General features: G+C 40.2%; 1 protein-coding gene across 4 annotated transcripts; it reads left to right on the top strand.

Annotated features, from left to right (window-relative positions):
- The first annotated feature begins 295 nt into the window (after window positions 1–295).
- On the top strand, window positions 296–18,177 carry CHAF1B (chromatin assembly factor 1 subunit B). Of its 4 annotated transcripts, none has more exons than XM_061453585.1 (14): window positions 296–404; window positions 1,159–1,289; window positions 4,386–4,518; window positions 4,635–4,752; window positions 6,257–6,360; window positions 7,962–8,058; window positions 9,742–9,826; window positions 10,840–10,933; window positions 11,556–11,625; window positions 11,713–11,804; window positions 13,242–13,404; window positions 14,524–14,946; window positions 16,205–16,290; window positions 17,615–18,177. In XM_061453585.1, the coding sequence occupies exons 2-14, from the start codon at window positions 1,164–1,166 to the stop codon at window positions 17,734–17,736; spliced, it is 1,713 nt and encodes a 570-aa protein (XP_061309569.1). In that variant the 5' UTR covers window positions 296–404; window positions 1,159–1,163; the 3' UTR covers window positions 17,737–18,177. The 4 variants fall into 4 exon arrangements, with proteins under 4 accessions (XP_061309569.1, XP_061309570.1, XP_061309571.1 ...); XM_061453586.1 differs by lacking the exon at window positions 296–404 and adding an exon at window positions 599–621; XM_061453587.1 differs by lacking the exons at window positions 296–404; window positions 16,205–16,290; window positions 17,615–18,177 and adding an exon at window positions 15,163–15,654 and having other exon boundaries at window positions 993–1,289.
- The last annotated feature ends 304 nt before the right edge of the window (window positions 18,178–18,481 follow it).

Below are 18,481 nucleotides of genomic sequence, written 5' to 3'. Positions count from 1 at the left end.
CGTGCTTCAGCACGAGGCCTTGCACTGTCCTGGCTTCTAGCCTAGCTGTGCTTGCATGGCAATCCTGGCTGCCTTGGTTTCTAAGGATGTAATTTCTTTATTATTACTTCACACTGAAAGGTTTGCATTTGACAGAAACGGCGATTTTGGGGACTGGTTGCCCTTTAACCAGCCTAAATGTAAAAACATCTCGAATAGAGCAATATAGAGACATAACGCGACACGCCACGACGGCGACGGCCGCGGCTGGGCCGGCTGAGGCGCCGCCTTGCAGCCGCCTCCGCCAGGGGGCGCTGCCGGCCTCCTGACGCTCCTCGCAGCCAGCGGGGAGGAGGCCGCGCGCAGGCGCGGGGCGGGAAACTGGCGCTAGCGCTGAAGCCCAGCCCGGCAGCAGGGCGCTGCAGGTAGGACTGGGGAGTGTGGGGCATCCTCCGTCCTCCCCGGCCGTTAGTGGCGGCTAGGGCTGGTGCTGTGCTGTGGGGAGCCGGGGCAGGAAGGGAGCGAGCAGAGAGCTGGGAGTTAGCTTCGGTGCTCGCGGCGCTGGGTCTCGTGTGGCGCATCCTCCCCAGGCATCCGGTACCGCCAGCCCCGGCGGCAGTTTTACGGCCCCGTGGGGCTTTGGTGCGGTGCTGCCCAGGGAGCGACTGCCAGGCCGCGAGGTAGGGATGTGGGCAGCGGCGCCACTGCTTTCCCGCTGCCCCCCCCCCCCCCCCGAGCCTTCCCGCCTCTCCGTGATCCTGACTGCTTGGTGCAGCGCTGCTTGCACCGCCGCGGTACTACGAGGGCAAGAGGATGTGCGCAGTGCCGGTCCCGCCTGGCGCTGCCCGGAGCAGGGCGGGCTCCCTCCGGCGCTGAAAGCGGCAAGCTGTGGTGTGTGCCCCCGGTGAGCTTTCATTGTAACTCTGTCCCACGCGTCAGTCACAATGTTTGATTCCGCTGGGACACGCGGTTGGTTATGCTCACGCGGTGCTTAGGCAATAACTGTAGCCGTAATAGATTTTAGCACTTAGAAATTATCTAACTTAAACCATCCTGTCAGTTTCCACTGTGAAATTGTCACGGGATCTGTGTGCGGCGCTTGCCAAATCTGAATTAACTTTGATTGAGTTAGTCATAAAAAAACAAGGCTTTATTTGGCGTTTACTCTGTTTTCTTTAGCAAACATGAAGGTCATCACTTGTGAAATAGTGTGGCATAATAAGGAGCCTGTTTACAGCTTGGACTTCCAGCACGGAGCTGATGGGAAGATCAATCGACTGGCCTCAGCAGGTGTGGACACAGCCGTTCGGGTAAGTTTTAAACCCGTTTGGTTTGGTTCTATAGCTTGTGCAGAGCGTGAAATGGCTGGTTATCCAAGACATTAGGCTGTTGACCAGTGCATGACGCTGGCTGTGAATGGTTTAAGGAGAGTGTGAGATTGTACAGCTGCATAGGAGATTCCTGTTATCCTTGCATACTGTCCTTGAGTTCTGCTTCTGAGTGTTGCATTGTTATTCTTAGAAAACTGCCTTAGTTGATTTTTGGATGATAACTCTCAGTAGAAACTGCTAATGTGTAGTGAGAAACAACTGGGTTTAATCTCTTTCTTTGGGCATCAAATTTGAGTTCTATCTGGCATTTTAGAAGTAGCCACTCAGCAGTATGAGGTCTTTCTATAGCCCTTTTCACTCAGCTTCAAATGCACCTCTGCTAAGTGAATTTGTGTTGGTGCTAGCAAACTTTGTAATCAGTTGTTCATGCTTTCGAGAATCACTTATGAAAATGCTGAATAGCATAAGCTTTAAAACATGTGGCTGTAGCATTCACCTTTGCAAAATCAGGCAGTTGTTTACTATCTTCCAAATTCTTAATGCAAGGACTTCCCGTCATCCAGTGATCTGTTGGTTTCTGTAAAAGCCCTGATTGGTAAGCTTTGGGAAATTGAGTGCATGTTCTTTTTATCTGGATGTTGGTTAGCTCCTTAAATAAAGTTAATGGCCAAGTGAGACAGTTTCCTTGCAGAGAAAGACATTGAATTTATTTGTCTATTTAGTTAACAGCTTCTCTGTATGGAAGGTAGACATAGTGGTCACAAATATGCCAATATTTGTTAAAGTATTTTTAAATATTAGCAAATTATTACAAATGATAACTGCTGTGATATGTGCATGATTACAATACCTCTTTTTTTTTGGAGGTGGTAAAGAGGATAAATGTGATTAAAAATTAGGGGGTTATTCCAGTAGATGCAGCCAAAATTTTTTCTTCCCTCACTGGCAAATTGACTTCTTAACTGGTGCTGTATGCATTTCAGGGATTTTGGCTATATGTAATTTACTGAGTATATATTCATACTTAGACATATTTTAGGGCCTGAAAATTTTCAGTCATCTTAGACATGAAAAATTCTGCTGCTGTATCTTCTTTTGGAGGACCACTGTATGAAGAGGGAAAACTGGCAAAAGTTACAGAGGTTTTAATTCATGCTATTTCATTGTTTGGTATATTCCTACCATAGCCTAATTGATAGGTTGTTTTCTGTCTTGGTTTGTTTTACGCGTCTGAGGCTGCATCCAAGAGTAGATTATTTGAAACACCTAATGGGATTTAGTTATCTGTGCCTTAGTCCCACAATACAGAGGCATAACAGTGCTGATCTCATGTCTGAACCAGTGCCCAAGTAGAGCAGTAGGAGTGGCATTATTATGCCCTGCAAAATTGAGAACAAGTGGGATCAGGAATTCTTAAGCCAGCATTGCTGGAAAAGTGTCTGTATATGAAACTGTCATAATGCTGTTGTTATGATCAGTGGGGAACTGGAATTATAATTCTTGCTCAAATCTGTTTGAAACCAGTAAATCTATTGGCCTTTGTGATATACTGCAAAGCTCAGATTTCTGAAGAGAGCTAATGTGTTTTTCTCCTGTAGTAATCAGGGTTTCTTTTTTCAGACTGTTACAATTTGTGGTTGACAGATCTGTTAATAATACAATGATTCAATAGCATGGAATTACAATATATTTATAGGCTTGTCAGATACCTTTGAAGCTAGAGACTGTTGATGAATGAAGACAGTGATACTAGGTGTTTGGTTGTCTGTTGTTGGATTGTTGTTTTGTTTGGTTTTTTTTCAATTTATTGAAAATACTCAGTAATATATATTTCATCACACTAAAAAAACCTGCAATATAATTACAGCTTGTGGTGGTTGACCTTGGCTGGCCACCAGGTGTCCACCGAGCTGCTCTGTCACTCCCCTTCCTCAAGAGGATTGGGGGAGTGATACAATGGGTCAAGGTAAGGACAGGGAGATCACTTGCTAATTACTATCATGGGTGAAACAGACTCAGCTTAGGAAAATAAATTTAATTTATTGCGAATTCTTAGCAGAGTAGGGTAGTGAGAAATAAGAACAAAACTAAAAATGCCTTCCCATCATCTCTCCCCTTCTTCCAGGTTCAGCTTCACTCCTGACTCTGCCTCTTCCCTCTGAGCAACACGGAGGTGGGGAATGGGGCTGTGGTCAATTCATCACACGTTGTCCCCTCTTCTGTTTCCTCCTCCGGGGTGTACTTCTCACACTCTTCCCCTGCTCCAGCATGGGGTCCCTCCCATGGACACAGTCCTCCATAACCTTTTCCAGCATGGGTCCTTCCCACAGGCTGCTGTTCTTCATTAACTGCTCCGGTGTGGGTCCTTTCCACAGGGAGCAGTCCTTCGGGAACAGGCTGCTCTGGCATGGGTCCCCCATGGGGTCCCAGGTCCTACCAGCAAACCTGTTGCAGTGTGGGTTTCTCTTCACATGCCACAGCTCCTCCTGGTAGCCTGCTACAGTGTGGGCTTTCCTCAGGCTGCAGCTTCCTTCAGGTCACATCTACCTGCTCTGGCATGGGGTTGTCCACAAGCTGCAGTATGGATATCTGCTCCTCTAGGGACTTCCATAGGCTGCAGGTGGACAGCTTCTGTTGCCATGGTCTCCAGCGGCAGCAGGGGCATCTCAGCTCCAGCACCTGGAGCACCTCCTCCCCTCCTTCTCTGACCTTGGTGTTTACAGAGCTATTTCTCTCACATTTTTCTTGCTCTTTTCTCACAGCTGTTGTGCAGTGCTTTTCACCCTTCCTTAAATATGTTATCGCAGAGGTGCCATCTCTGTGGAACAAAGGTGTTGTCTTTGAGCTGGCTAGAACTCACCTCTGAAGCCTCCCCCATGTATCAAAACCTTGTCATATACACCTAGTACACAGCTGTAGCTCATAGAGGGAAAATTTGTGGTTCAGCTGCAGCTTTAGCTATGAAAGTTTCAGACAAGTTCAGAAAGACTACCCAAGGAATAAATTGTGGATTAATGTAGTGCATATATGTTACATCTTGTTCCTGAAAACTATTTGTAATGCTTCTTTAACTAGATATGGAAAGTGGAAAAAGGACCAGATGGAAAAGCAATTGTGGAATTCTTATCCAACCTTGCCCGCCATACAAAAGCAGTAAATGTTGTGCGCTTCTCTCCAAGTGGTGAGATCCTAGCATCTGGAGGAGATGGTGAGAACTGCTTTTCATGTGTCTTATGTGAGAGAATTGTAATGTTGAACTAAATCTAATGCATTAATGAAATGGTGACTGGGAAAGAAAGAAGCTCTGTATGATTTCTTCTACAGATGCTGTTATTTTATTGTGGAAGCTGAATGATAGCAAAGAATTGGAACCATTGGTTTTTCAGGAAGAGGATGAAGCTCAGCTCAACAAAGAGAACTGGGCAGTCGTTAAAACTTTAAGGTAATTTAATATTTTATTAGTTTTTCTATTCAGTGTTTTTGATTCTCCAGTGGCTTTTATCATCTGGTACAGACTTCTCTTCAGTGGATGTAGAACTTCAGTGCCCTCTAAAATTTTCTTGCTGTAATACTCATCCTTTTATTGTATTTAACTTTTATTTTTTTTGATAGAGCACCAACCTCTGTCTTCTCTTAAGGCAGAGTTGGCATTTGTGTGACATAACTGATGCGCTTTGAAATTGGTTCCTGAGGGTTACAGTCACTGAAAGCTTAGCACAGAGATATATAAAATAAATGTGGAGTTTTATTTACTAGCTTTATAGTGGAAATTTTGATCATTATTAAAGCAAAAAGTGTCAGATGATTCATGAAATTTTGCCAGATGGTAGCTGTGAGGGTTGACTAGTTTTTCAACTAATTCACATTAGTAGTTAAATCTACTGCATTATACAGCTTCTGTTGCAAGTGTACGATGATTAATAGAATATACACACTGTGCCTAAGACTAATTATTAGCTGATAACGGTAAGGCATCAAACCAGCATTGGCAGGTGAATTACGAGAGTGTTCTGTTCTCACTCTCAGGTAAGTCTGAAAGAAATTAGTGGTTCTGGACTCAGAAATGCATTTTGAATGAGCAGTATGTATGACACTGCCTTACTTTCTGTGTAGTATCTGTTAAAAGGTTTGTTCTGTACCTGTCTATACTGATAAAATCATTACAGATTTATAAGTAACTCTGCTATCCACAACTGATATTTTCATAGCAACTGCTGAGGTTTACGTGAGAGTAATTTTGAAAGTGCTAGTGGGATTGCTTGAAGCACCAGTGTGATCCTTTAGGAACATTAGAGTTAATCTCTTAAAGCAAACAAACCTAGTCCCCCTTCTCTAAACTTAGTGTTCCAAATATTTATTATTGAAGTTACCGTACTGCATGATAAGTCTTCAAATGACAAGAAATAAAAATTGTTTGGATGGAGCCCTTCTGGGTGCTTCTGAATATGTTGCAACGTTTGCTCAACTGTATCTAAATTAATCTTAACTTTCCATGTTTCACATGATTCCACTGAGTATGAATGTTTGTTTACTGCTTTTATGAAACCCATAAAAATGCAGGAAATTTTCTTGAGTAGCAGCATTTCCTAATTGCTTTGGTGTAGTATTTTATCTTCTGTTTGTACAAATCCTAGCAATGTTTGTTTCTGGATCTGTAGATATAAATTCATAAATAACTTCAAATATGGGGTTTTCATTATCTTTGAAAAAGACCTGTTTAAAAGGCAGGCTTATTTTAAATAGTAGGATGTGCTTTTTTAAAATGTTCTTCTACCTTCTGCATGTGGAAGCACTTTTTAAAAGCTGAAGGTCATGATGTTCATTTTACTTCAGTGGTGCTTCGTTTGCCTCTGATTGCTTTTAACCTAAAAATGCATAAAACTCATGTTTACATGTAGCTGTTAATTTTTTGGTTAAAAATTGGTTTCTTCTCTTCTGCCTTCAAGAGGCCACTTAGAAGATGTGTATGATATCTGTTGGACCTCAGATGGAAATTACATGGCATCTGCTTCTGTAGATAACACAGCTATAATGTGGGATGTCAATAAAGGTAAATGCTACATCTTATCACTTCTGTGTCTTCAGTCCTGGTGGAAGTGCCTGATGGTATTTACCAAAAGAGTTGAAAGTGTCCTTTTTTTTGTGACTGCTATATTTCTAGGGTTGTGAGGCCGATAGCCTAACATACAGACATATCGTCAGGCCAGCAAAACTTACACATAGGTAATCTCTTCACCTTGGAGTATTTGGGAAATAAGCCACCCAGTTTCCCTCTAAAATAAACTCCTACACAATACAATAATATAAACTCCTATACAAGCAGCTTGTATATTAGTTACTCCACCCCAAGCCCCTACAAAGAAATAAAACTTGACTGGCATCAGGTAACTACCTCCCTATGTAAAAAATGGGAAGTGAGTATAGGATGAAGTCTTTGTTTTACACAATATGACTTATTTTTTTAGGCTACATTAGGCAAAACAATTCTATTCATTCTCATCCTAGTGGAGTGAGATTGCTTATATTTTCCACAAAGGCCAGTCTATAGAAGTTCTGGTAGTAACACTTAGGTTAGGTTGCTTTACGATGGCTTGATGTTCTCTTATTAGCAGTGTTATTGTTACATTCACTTTTAATTTAATGTGAAAATACTTAACTTTCTCTGAAGTTAACCTTTTCTCTCATATTTCTACTATTTAGTGTCTAATTAAGAAAAATAAAGTAGAATCCAGGTTAATTTTTCAGTGCACACACACATGAAAATACAATGTTCCGCTGCTGACATGCTGCGTTCTTGGTTTGGGTGTTTAATGTTGCTCCCATCTAAACAGTTACATATACTCCTTTTCAATTGTCTTTAATAAATACATGAATATACACTTAAGAGAATGTGTGCTTAGATCATATGTGTAGTGGCATTGTGACCAAATGTCTCTTGCCTCTCAGACTGCTTGTAACAACTAAAGGCACGTATCTATTAGAATTATTACTAAAAAAAGCTCAGTAGCCTTTTAAGCTGGTATGTTATTTATGTGTAATGTCTTCCATTCTCACTGCTTTCTTTTAGCATGCAGCTAATGCCATAGAGGGCATTTTGTGTCTTCTAGGCAGAGACACAACTAGGAAGTTGGAAGTAAGAATCCATTACTGGAAAATGTAGGCTCTGTAATCGGAAATTGTATTATACATGAAAGGAAAGAGATTCAGGGATAGCTTCCAGTAATACCCAAGCTCAGAGCTTGCATGGTTTTTTAAAAAATGGCTGGAAGAAAATTAATAGTAAAAATCCATAGGGCTGTTCAGTACAAAGAGAGCATCACTGGCTTAAGTCCTTGAGGTACTAAATGACAAAGGTTTTGAAATACTTCTGTTTTGAAATATACTTACCTTGCTTATTTAAGGCCTAAGCCAAACTGCTTATGTGAGTAAGTTTGTAGGGAACAAGCCTTAAACTGGCATCTCACAATTTACTGTAGTTGTGAAGATTCTAGAAATAAAGCAGCTAGTTCTGATATCAGGTGCTATCAAGTTAAAAGTTTCCTTAAAAAGTGTTTTCTCTACATGTTTAAATGTTTTGTTTTCTTTCTTGATATGAAGAAATCTTTTGAAAAAGATTTGATTTTAGAATCTGAAAACTGTTTGTAATTGCAGGACAGAAGGTTTCAATATTAAATGAACACAAGAGTTATGTCCAAGGAATAACATGGGATCCTCTAGGCCAGTACATTACAACTCTGAGTTGTGATAGGTGAGCTATTGATCTATGTGTTTTGCCTTAGTATTCTTTCTTACTTGAGGATGAATTAAAAGCAAATGTACAGGATAAATCTGACTTCTATTTTAGTTTTATTCAGATTGTTCCTGAAGAAATTTGATGTGAAAGTAAAATGGTAATTTAGTTCATCTTTTGCTTACAGTAAATGATTTCTGAAGTCTGGTGTCTCTAAGCGGCAAATAAGATTGTGTAAACTTCTGTAGAAATTTTTCTTCACAAAATAAGCTTTCATGAGTTTGATCATTATAGATACCAAATATTTCTTAAGAGAGTGCTGCATTCTCTGGTTGTTAATGAGCTAATAAGTTCATCCTTGTTTTACAGAAAGATATAAACAGGTTAAGAAATAAGTTAAAATTGTTTTCCACTGGTATCTTTCTTTCACCCTCTCCCTCCCTTCATCCCCAACAGTTTTGTAAGTGATGTCATTGGGAAATCTAAACATGCACATTATAAACTTGGCCCTTATCAGAACTTTAAATAAGCTTAAACTGTTTAGGGCATGTGTGCTGCTCTGAAGGGGTTCACAGCTGTCTAATAAATGCATGTCATCTGGCACCCAATGCAAAGAAAATTGCTATAATAATAAAAAAGTAGTCTTGATGTAAGATTTGCAATAGGGTCAGAAAAATTGTACGTTAATGCCAACTAGGTCATTATGAGTCTTGGTCCTCTAATAATCTCTTGAGATTTCTGTGCTTTTGTTAAAATGAACAGCAGTGAAACACAAATAATAGAATGATACACAAGTTTTTGTCTTGGAGTGAAGTTGCAAGCAAGGACAAGAACTAATCTGAAGAGGGGAGATTTCCCACCTCTTGAGGTTTCAGATGCTTTTCTGTGCAAGGATAGTGAATAGCTTTGGCTCAGTGGGGATCTAACAGGAGCCAGGCCAGTTGCCAAGTCTGGGTACTCATCAGTCCAGGCTGGGGAGACCTTTTCCCCCTTTTGCCAGACCAGCTTATCTGTGTGACATCCAGAAACTGGTAGTTCCACAAATGTCTCAAGCTGCATGCCACAGCCTTACCTTCTATTTTCTATTCCTTACTCTATACAGTATTCTTTCTGTATCAGCACATTAAGTTGGCAGAAAGCTGTCCAGTTTTTGTGTTAGGTTGGTTTTCTGCCAAGCCAACATAATTTAGTGAAGGTCAGAGCTGACGGAAAAGAGGGGGTGGTGAGACGAGCAGTTGCATTCGCGTAGGCTACCTGCTGTCTTAGTGAGATGAAGTCAGGGAGTTCCAATGTTCTGTACAGAGATGTACTCCAGTTTACATTTATTCCAAAGGAAACCAAAGCATAGAGATGTAGCTAATAGTCTTTGAGGAGAGTTTTCACTCTGCAGAAACATACTGGCTATTACAACAGAGGTAGGAATGGGGTGGCAATTCACTGTCTCCTAATTTCCCCATTCCTCCCTGAATGCATAAGCCACTACTTCACAAACCTTATTGAGTCAAATAATTGCTAGCAATGCCTTGATTATTTAGCCATCAAAACATGTCCCTCTGGTAGTGTCTCATGAACAGTTATAATTGATGTGTGATTATCATTTATATTTGACGGTTCTGACTGAGAAGTGAGATCCTGCAGTGTTGTGTGAAATTTGGGGAGAAAGGAAGATGTTCCTCACTAACTGTACTCTCTATTGTGTAGGGTCCTGCGGGTATACAACACGCAGACCAAGCGTGTAGCGTTCAATATTACCAAGATTGTATCTGGATCAGGAGCTGAAGGAGAGGTACGTTGTTCTGCTACTAATGGTTCTGGAGAACGTGTTGGGTGCTGTTTTATATGAGTTGTTCTTTTCTGTGAAACCAAAGGCACAAATGTTTTCCATTCAGGTAATCTGTATATCAGACGTTTTTGTCTCTGTCTCATTTTTGCATGTTATAGATAGAGACCGATACAGGTTTCCTGGAACATTACAGAAATGACTCAGAAAGTGCACTGCCTGCTGCTATTGATCTTGTGCAAGTTCAGTGGTTTAAAGTAGTAACAAAATGTCTTTGTAAATATTAAAAATAGCGTGGAAAAATAGTATGTATAGTGAATTCTTATGGGGAAAACTTAAAATATGTCTTGCAGAAGCTGTAAGTTTATTAATGGATATGATATAGCAATAGTATTTTAAAATCAGCAGCCTGAAGTTTTTAAAAAGGTAGTTGGATTTTTTAGGAAAAATATGAACTCTGGAAAATTTAGGAAATTCTGTCTTACTCAAGGAGGTAAACCAAAGAGCTGTTTTGTCCAAACCAGTTTTAAGTAACAGTAAAATACACCACCAAGCTAGCTATAACTTTTTAAATTCCTTCTATTCCTTTTCTCTTTTTTGTAAAAAACATTTGTAACAGTGTTATAGAGACTGAAGAACAGGCCTGAGAGAGAGCATTTTGATATAAGGTCTCTTTAAACCTCTAATACTAGAGTTAAAATTAAATGCTTAAGGAACAGGCTTTTACATTGACTGTTAAAAAATGTTGTTTTCCAGGTCACTACTATTTTTTACTCGCTGGTCTAATGTGACTGCTTGTAGGGTGTTTTGATTAGTAGCTGAAAAGGGATCAAGAACTATTTTTCTTAGCTGTGAAGAATTTATAGCACAGCAGAAAGTGAGTTTGAAGGAGCCAGTGTTTTTTAAAACATTTATTTTAGAAGTTCAGTTGAGTTACTGTACAACTGGATGGTTTGTCTCACTTGAATTCCAGCTGAAACATTCATGGCGTTTTACACAATCTATTTTCAATGTTACAGGCTAGGAGCTATCGGATGTTCCACGATGACAGCATGAAGTCATTTTTCCGCAGGCTCAGTTTTACTCCTGATGGCTCCTATTTACTCACTCCAGGTATGTGAGAACGTACACTATAACTTGCATTGTGTCCATTATGCTCTAGTTCGAACATACATCAGGATTGGTTTCAAACTGCTAGGGAAAGCTTATTTATCTTAATTAAGCCATTCCTCAGTCTTCTTATTGAAGAAAATAGAGCCTTCACAATACTCTTCTGTTAGCAGTTCAGAATGTCAACTTTCTGCTGTGATAAAAATAATATTTATGGCATTTTTCTGTACTGAAACATGTAAATTGCAATAATACAGCTCTGTTAAAAGAGAAGTGAAGAATAATGAGTAGTTCTTTTTGACTGGTCTCTCTTTGTATCCTTTCTTAAGAGCACTGCAGTCATAGTAAAAATAACATTGCAAGGAGGGGATTAGTTTTCCCATATAAGCATTGCTTTTATAGATGTCTGACAACATCAAAAAGAAGCTTTGAGGGGAAACTATGTAAGGAAAACAAAAACAGCACTAAATAAATATTTAGGATATTTTTAAGTTGTGTTCAGGTTGCACAGCTCTTGCCCAGCTGACAAGCCTAATTCCTGAGAAGTAGAATATTTATGGACATAAAGTGTGTACCCAGTACCCTTTTGAGTAGATGAGTAATGTTTTAACCTTTATTTTTGCAGCTGGCTGTGTTGAATCAGGAGAAAATGTAACAAACACCACATATGTTTTCTCCAGAAACAATCTTAAAAGGTAGAGATTAATAAGATGAAAAATATCTTTTTATATAAGAAATAAAATTGCAATGTTGATTTTTAAAATACTGATTCTTTATAAAAGGCCTGTGGGTCACCTGCCATGTCCTGGAAAAGCAACTCTTGCTGTTCGCTGCTGCCCAGTCTACTTTGAGTTGAGACGAGCATTTAATAAAGGTACTGTAAATCCTTTAGGGAGTATGATTTTGCAGCAAATACGTGAAGAGGCCAGTGTGGCTGTTTACTATTTTATACCCTAGCCTTTTAACACTCCATTAAGATAGTGTTTACCACATCTTAGAAGCTTTTTCTTGACTCTAAGACGCTGACTTCACCTTAAGTACCTTGTGAGTAGCTTTTGATATAGTGGATAAATGTTCTTACTTAGCCTCTTAGGCTACACTAACACTGCTTAATATTAAACTTCTACTGTTTAGTGTTAAGTAAAAGTAAATAACTTGGCTTAGCACTAAAGGAGTGACCCGCTGAAATATTTTCTGTTAGTCTCAACTACCCACATCACAGAAGCACCAGAGAGTTAGTGTAGTTTGCAACAACCATTAATGTTTATTCAAGAAAGCCAAACCCAAAGCAGTGCTGGTATTTTTGGCCAGAACAGGAGTTCTGAGGATGGGAAAGGATTGTATGAAGTTGCATGAAAACTTACCTGAAAATTGAAATCCAGCCTTACTGTGAGTCCAGTGTGTCCAGGAGTGTTTATATTTTGAAGACTAGTCTTTGACCAAAAGGCAGAGCTTTGCGTCTTTCTTTACAGGATCATTTTCCGGTATTCCTTAAAGGATTTAGAGATTACCAGTTGTTGTGTTCTCTATTTTCATCATAATCTTTAGATTTGTTGTAATGGTGTGTTGCAAAGAAAGGAGGTGAGTGTCCGGTGTAGGCCTCTGTGACACATCTAAATGGAATGCTTAGTTTCTGCAACGTATACTCAGAAAAGTGAAAGTTTTTGGTAGCCTAGAAATCTAGAGATGCGACAACCTTAAGTTATATTACTGTTAATGGCCTTAGTGCATAGCTTCCATAATCATCATAGAACTGAACAGGAGCCCTATATACTGGAAATTTCTGAAAGCAGCTAGCTAGCATGCAGCTTCCATTGAAAGCTGGAATAATCTGGCCTTAAAAAGACTAGCTAGGAGCTGAACCCAAGGTAACATAAATAGTGCTAAATCCATTGTTTTGACTGAGTTGTACAGAATATAACACAGCGGTATAAATTTGTTGTGACCTTGATTTACACTATATTCTGAGGTGTGTTTGTTTGGACTTTAGTCTTAAAGTTGTTGTGAATATGCTGAAAAATTCCAGCTGGAATATATATGACAAACTTCACAAAACAAAGCAATAAGAATCCACGTGGACAAAGCTGCTGATTTCTCTCTCTTCAGCTAAGACAATAGAGGGAAAACTTCAGACAAGAGAAATGTTAGTACTTGACGTTAAACTTTACTTTTTATAGAAGTGCTGTCTTCTGAGCTGTTATCTTGATACTGATTAATAATGTAATCTTTAGGTTCATGGCTAAGCTACTGCAGTTACTACCTTTCAATGAATGCAAAAAGTTCTCAGTGTGTTCATTCCTTTGCATTCTAGATGGAATTGGTCAGAAATCGTCTCCTGCTCTGTTTGATCTGCCCTATCGACTGGTGTTTGCTGTTGCTTCAGAAGATTCTGTGCTTTTTTATGATACTGAGCAGTCCTTCCCCTTTGGTTATGTTTCTAACATACATTATCACACCCTGAGTGACATTTCATGGTAGGCAATTATTATATTCCTAAGATCTGTTGTGATGCGGGAAATGTCCTTTTTGTATGTTGAAGTTCTGCACAGCATCTTGTGTCTTGTATTTTTGTTTAATTTATGATGCACGTGTGGTCACTGTCATTGCAGTGTGTGAAGAGCAAGCTGCTTCTTTTTTTCCCTGTAAACCAGGGAACTGTGGTTCTTTATCTGCTGAGAAGCAAGGTGCAAATCCTGAGGACAAGCAGATGGAAATTTTTATGAAAGCTATTGTTCTAGGTGTTCATGGGAAGCAATCATTGTTCAGGCAGTGTAACTGGCATTAGTAAAGTTATTTGGAGGTTTTGGAAGTCATCTCTCTGAGTTCAGGTGTCTGTATCCTGGCCAAATTCTGCTTTATCAGGACAGTTCTGCTCAGTGGTTATTCATTTAATGGATGAAATAATTCATCTGACTTGATGTGGCAGATCAGAACTGAAGCTGAAAATTGAACCAGTCTTATAATCAGGACACACCCCTCTGCTGGAGAAGGCTTCTTTTCTCATGCCTTCCCAGCCAGTATAAGTAAGCTGAGGACCACACGGAGGCCTCTCTTTCAGAGTTCTAATTGATGCTCAACACTGTCAAAATCATGGTGTGTCAGGAAAGGGGCAGTGGAAGAGAACAGAAAATCAAGTGGTTGTAATCGGTGATAGACATTGCTTGGTGAAATAAGCAAGAAGAGCCCATTCAGGTGAGCACCATGGTGATTTGAGCATTGCCTCTCCTTAGTGCTAGGAGCAGAGCCAAAGAGCTTGAATTGCTCTGCTGGTCTGAAGAGAACAGTTCAGCAGTATTTCAGAAACCGTGACTAAAGATTTGTGTACCTGTGCATACAGGTGCTGGCAGCAGCATGTTACAGGTGCTCACAGATGACACCAGAGAGATTAGATCACAGGCAAAAGCCAGAATTGAAGATCTTTGTTCAGTTGAATTGGATGTCTTTCACTTGACTGCAGTTTTATTAAAATGTATGCATGTATTTGGGGATGGGGGGAGGAAAAGACAGGTACAGCATGTGTTACAGGTGCAGGGATGAGGACTGAAGGAAATTTCTGACCTTTACTCTTAATGGCAAAAAAAAATCCCAAATAGGTCCAGCGATGGAGCCTTTCTTGCTATCTCCTCCATGGATGGATACTGTTCATTTGTTACCTTTGAGAAGGATGAACTTGGAATACCACTGAAGGAGAAGCCACAGATAAATGTCAGGACTTCTGGTGTAACAGAGAAGAAAGTGAAAAAGAGCCAGCCACACAAAGTCATTTCCCCAGGTTCTAGACTGACAGAAGCAATGACTCCCAGCAGGGTCACTGATCCCAGCACTGTCACTCTCCAACCTAGAACACCCACAGCTGCTGGTAAGGACTTGCCTTCCACACCTGTTGTCGTAAAAAACATTCCAGTCTCATCCCCAGATGAGAGGAAAATCGGCCAGTCAGCCAGCCAGAGCGCTAAAGCAAACCAGCCCAGGAGAATTACTCTCAACACTTTACAAGCATGGAGCAGGACTCCAAGGTGAGATTTATATTGCCGTTTCCAGTTATAAATATGAAGGCTGAGACAAGCTGTGCTTGTGCTACATTTAAAGGTTGAGATGGTGTCTTGGTGGTAGCTTTCTTGACATGGTATTTTTTGTTCCAGTTGTATTGCAACTGGAAGGTCAAAATGTCTCCTGAATCCTAGTAGCAAAGTTAACCTGACCCTTATGCCCTGTCCATATGGCAGTAACAGGTGTCTGTCTTCAGGTTCCATTTTCAGTATGAGGATGGTACCTGAAGTGTTCAGTTGATGAGAATCATTTAAAGACTCTTCTGACAGGAAATATTTTATGAAGAGTGCAAGTCTAAACAGTCCCTCAGTGTACTCAGTCATGGGTGTGGGACTTCATGTATTGATTGAGGTCACTTCCTAGGTTTTTAGAAATTACTTGTAATCCGTGTACTGATTGTCAAACAGCCTGCAATGTAAGACCCTGAACTGGTGTGCATCAGTGAGGGGACAGACATGCAAAACAAGGCTATTTTAGTGTTGAAGGAGATTATTGTAGCTTCTCATAGGAATGTTTTAATTAGTAGGTGGCTAGAGAGGAAGTGGTGAACAAGAAAGCAGAATAGTGGATTTCATCAACAGCTGCAAGGAAAATCTTGGAGATGATGGCTTTCTACACAGCAGTGTTCATCTGTACTGGAACTAACAAGTCAAAGGGCTGTAGGTAGATCTAAGCAACTTTTTTTCCTGGAGGGTGGGGTGACTAATGGAGCTAACCATTTTAAGAGAGAGAAACGATATTTAATCCTATCAACTGATTGTGCCATGAGTGTCATCTTGTACTGGAATGTATGGTGTTACTTGCAAGGCTTTTTTTTTCTTTTTTTTTTAATGGTTCAATCCTCTGCCACTTTTGTGCTTAATTTTTAAGTGCCATCCAAAAGAGATGCAGTTTTATGAATCTAAAGTGGACAGGGCTAGGGAATAGTAGGTGCAGACGGTCTTAATTTTAAAATATTTGACCAGGATACTGTGCTCTGAAGGTGAATATCAAGCAGAGCGCCATATAAAACATGCAAAAGTACTTTCTAATGAGAAGAATCACTAGTGGTATTCAAAATACTTCTGAAAAATGTTCTATTTATCATATAGCAAGAGGAAAAAAGGTATAATGTATCTAAACTACATTTAAATTAAACTGATTCTATATGAAGTAAACCTTTAAATAAATCATTTATGGAAATAATGCCTTTAAAGCGATTGAACTGTTGCTACTCTTTTAAAGGAGAGTAAACTTGATTCCACTGAAGGCAGATACGCCAGCCCCTGCAGATGCAGTTCCTATACTTCCTTCCTCAGAACAAGAACATGGTAAGTTCTGTTATTTGCATTTGTGGCTACTAATACGCAGCAGTCTTTTGCCAGTCATTCTTTTTATTATAGACTTATAAGCCTGTAACACAAGCATAGTCAAGACAAACCTAAACCTAGTTGCAGATTCTAAAGCTTCATTGTTGCCCTGGAGTATTTGAAAGCTTTTGATAATATGGTGTGTTCTCACTGTGGTTGCTCTTGGGCAGCTGCGTGACAGTATGTCACTACAGTTTTTGGGTAATTCCAGGCACACCTGCATATTGGGTGGAGAAGAGATTCAGAGCAGCCCTGCAAAGAAGGACTTGGGGGTGTTGGTGGATGAGAAACTGAACATGATCCAGCTTCAGTGTACACTTGCAGCCCAGAAAGCCAACTGTATCCTGGGCTGTATCAAAATGAGCGTGACCAGCAGGTCGAAGGAGGTGATCCTGCCCCTCTACTCTGCTCTCGTGAGACCTCACTTGGAGTATTGTGTACAGTTCTGGTGCCCTCAACATAAAAAGGACCTGGAGCTGTTGGAGCAAGTTCAGAGGAGGGCCATGGGGATGATAAGGGGGCTGGAACACATCCTGCATGAAGACAGGCTGAGAAGGTTGGGGCTGTTTAGCCTGGAGAAGAGAAGGCTGCGTGGAGACCTCATAGCAGCCTCCCAGTATCTGAAGGGGGCCTACAAGGATGCTGGGGAGGGACTTTTCATTAGAGACTGTAGTGACAGGACAAGAGGTAATGGGTTCAAACTTAAACTGAGGACGTTTAGGTTAGATATAAGGAAGAAGTTTTTTTCCTATAAGGGTGGTGAGGCACTGGAATGGGTTGCCCAGAGAAGCTGTGAATGCTCCATCCCTGGCAGTGTTCAAGGGCAGGCTGGATGGAGTCTTGGGTGGCAGGGTTTAGTGCAAGGTGTCCCTGCCCATGGCAGGGGGGTTGGAACTAGATGATCTTAATGTCCTTTCCACCCTAACTATTTTATGAGTCTATGATTAGATGACACTGAAACTGAGGAGAGTAAATTCACTTGGTTGTAGTGTTCTCCAGGTTCTACACGTGAGTTTTAAAGACTTAAGTTTTCAGCACACCATAGTTTCATGTGCTGGACTCTCAGGCCGGGGTTGGGTTGGTGTGGTTTTTATGTTGGGTTTTTTGTTTGTTGGTTGTTTTTTTGATTTTATTTTTGTGTGTGTTTGGGGTTTTTTTGTTGTTGGGGTTTTTTTCTTTTGGTTGGATTTTTTTCTGGTGAATGGTGGTGAATTGTTCAGCAGACCAATTTACTTTCTCAATCTGCATTTACTTAGCTTAATGATTTTGCTATCTTCTGTTTCAGAGAGGTCATTACCATCTGATGACAGCCTTCAAAAGTCCCCAGCATCGAAACGTCCTAGAACTGAGGATGTGGCTCTTTCTACATCTACTGAAGATGAAATCGTCTGTAATTCAAACAAATAAAGACTAAGCTTTTAGTAGACTCTTCACAGTCTGAAGGAGATGCAGCCGTATCTGAGAGTGCATTTCTTTTTGCAAATGTTAAATCCTCAGTTCCTGATTAGAGTACCATTTGTGTATTTGATGTAGTGCTTTGAAGAAAGTATCAGTAGAAGATACAGGGTTCTGGAAGGTAGCTTTGCTGAGGAAGAATTAATTGGGAAGTGACTTTTAAGTTTTTCTACTTCTTGAAGAAAGCGTTCTTCAAGAAATGGCAGTGCTTGAGGAAATCGAGGAAAATCTGGCTATTGATTACAGTAACTGAAGAGTCTACATCAAACTCCCAAAGTTGGTGTTTATAAATTGTCACATTTGCCAGTATCCTCTCTGGCAAAAGAATTAAGTTTCTAAGGACTTAAACACATTCATAATGATTCGTTGTGGTTTAAGCCCACCCCTCCCCCCCCCCAAACAACTTGTAACTGCAAGAAGAAAACGAAAGAAACCCTCTGAAGACCTGTTACAAGCATTAAACAGTAGAAGAAAGTTCTGAATTGTTTAGTTTTTGTATTAAAAAAAAACAAAGCACAGACATGAGATTTCCCTGAGGCAGCAGGATTTGAGCACATACATTAGACGTTTCCCCCCTTTCCTTTTTTCCAAATCTTAACTTATTCAGTCAATACAATACAAATCCAGTTATGTTAGACTTGTAAAAGTTGGTTTCTTTTTTGCATTTCATGCTTGGATTAAGCATTTAAAAACTGGA

This window comes from Pezoporus flaviventris, unplaced genomic scaffold (genome assembly GCF_033815535.1).
Source record: "Pezoporus flaviventris isolate CSIRO_AGI_PZ_B2104156 unplaced genomic scaffold, CSIRO_AGI_Pfla_v1 ptg000015l, whole genome shotgun sequence".
Taxonomy (NCBI): Eukaryota; Metazoa; Chordata; class Aves; order Psittaciformes; family Psittacidae; genus Pezoporus; species Pezoporus flaviventris.
Note: the sequence above shows the minus strand (reverse complement) of the source record. Positions and strands in the feature narration are given on the sequence as shown.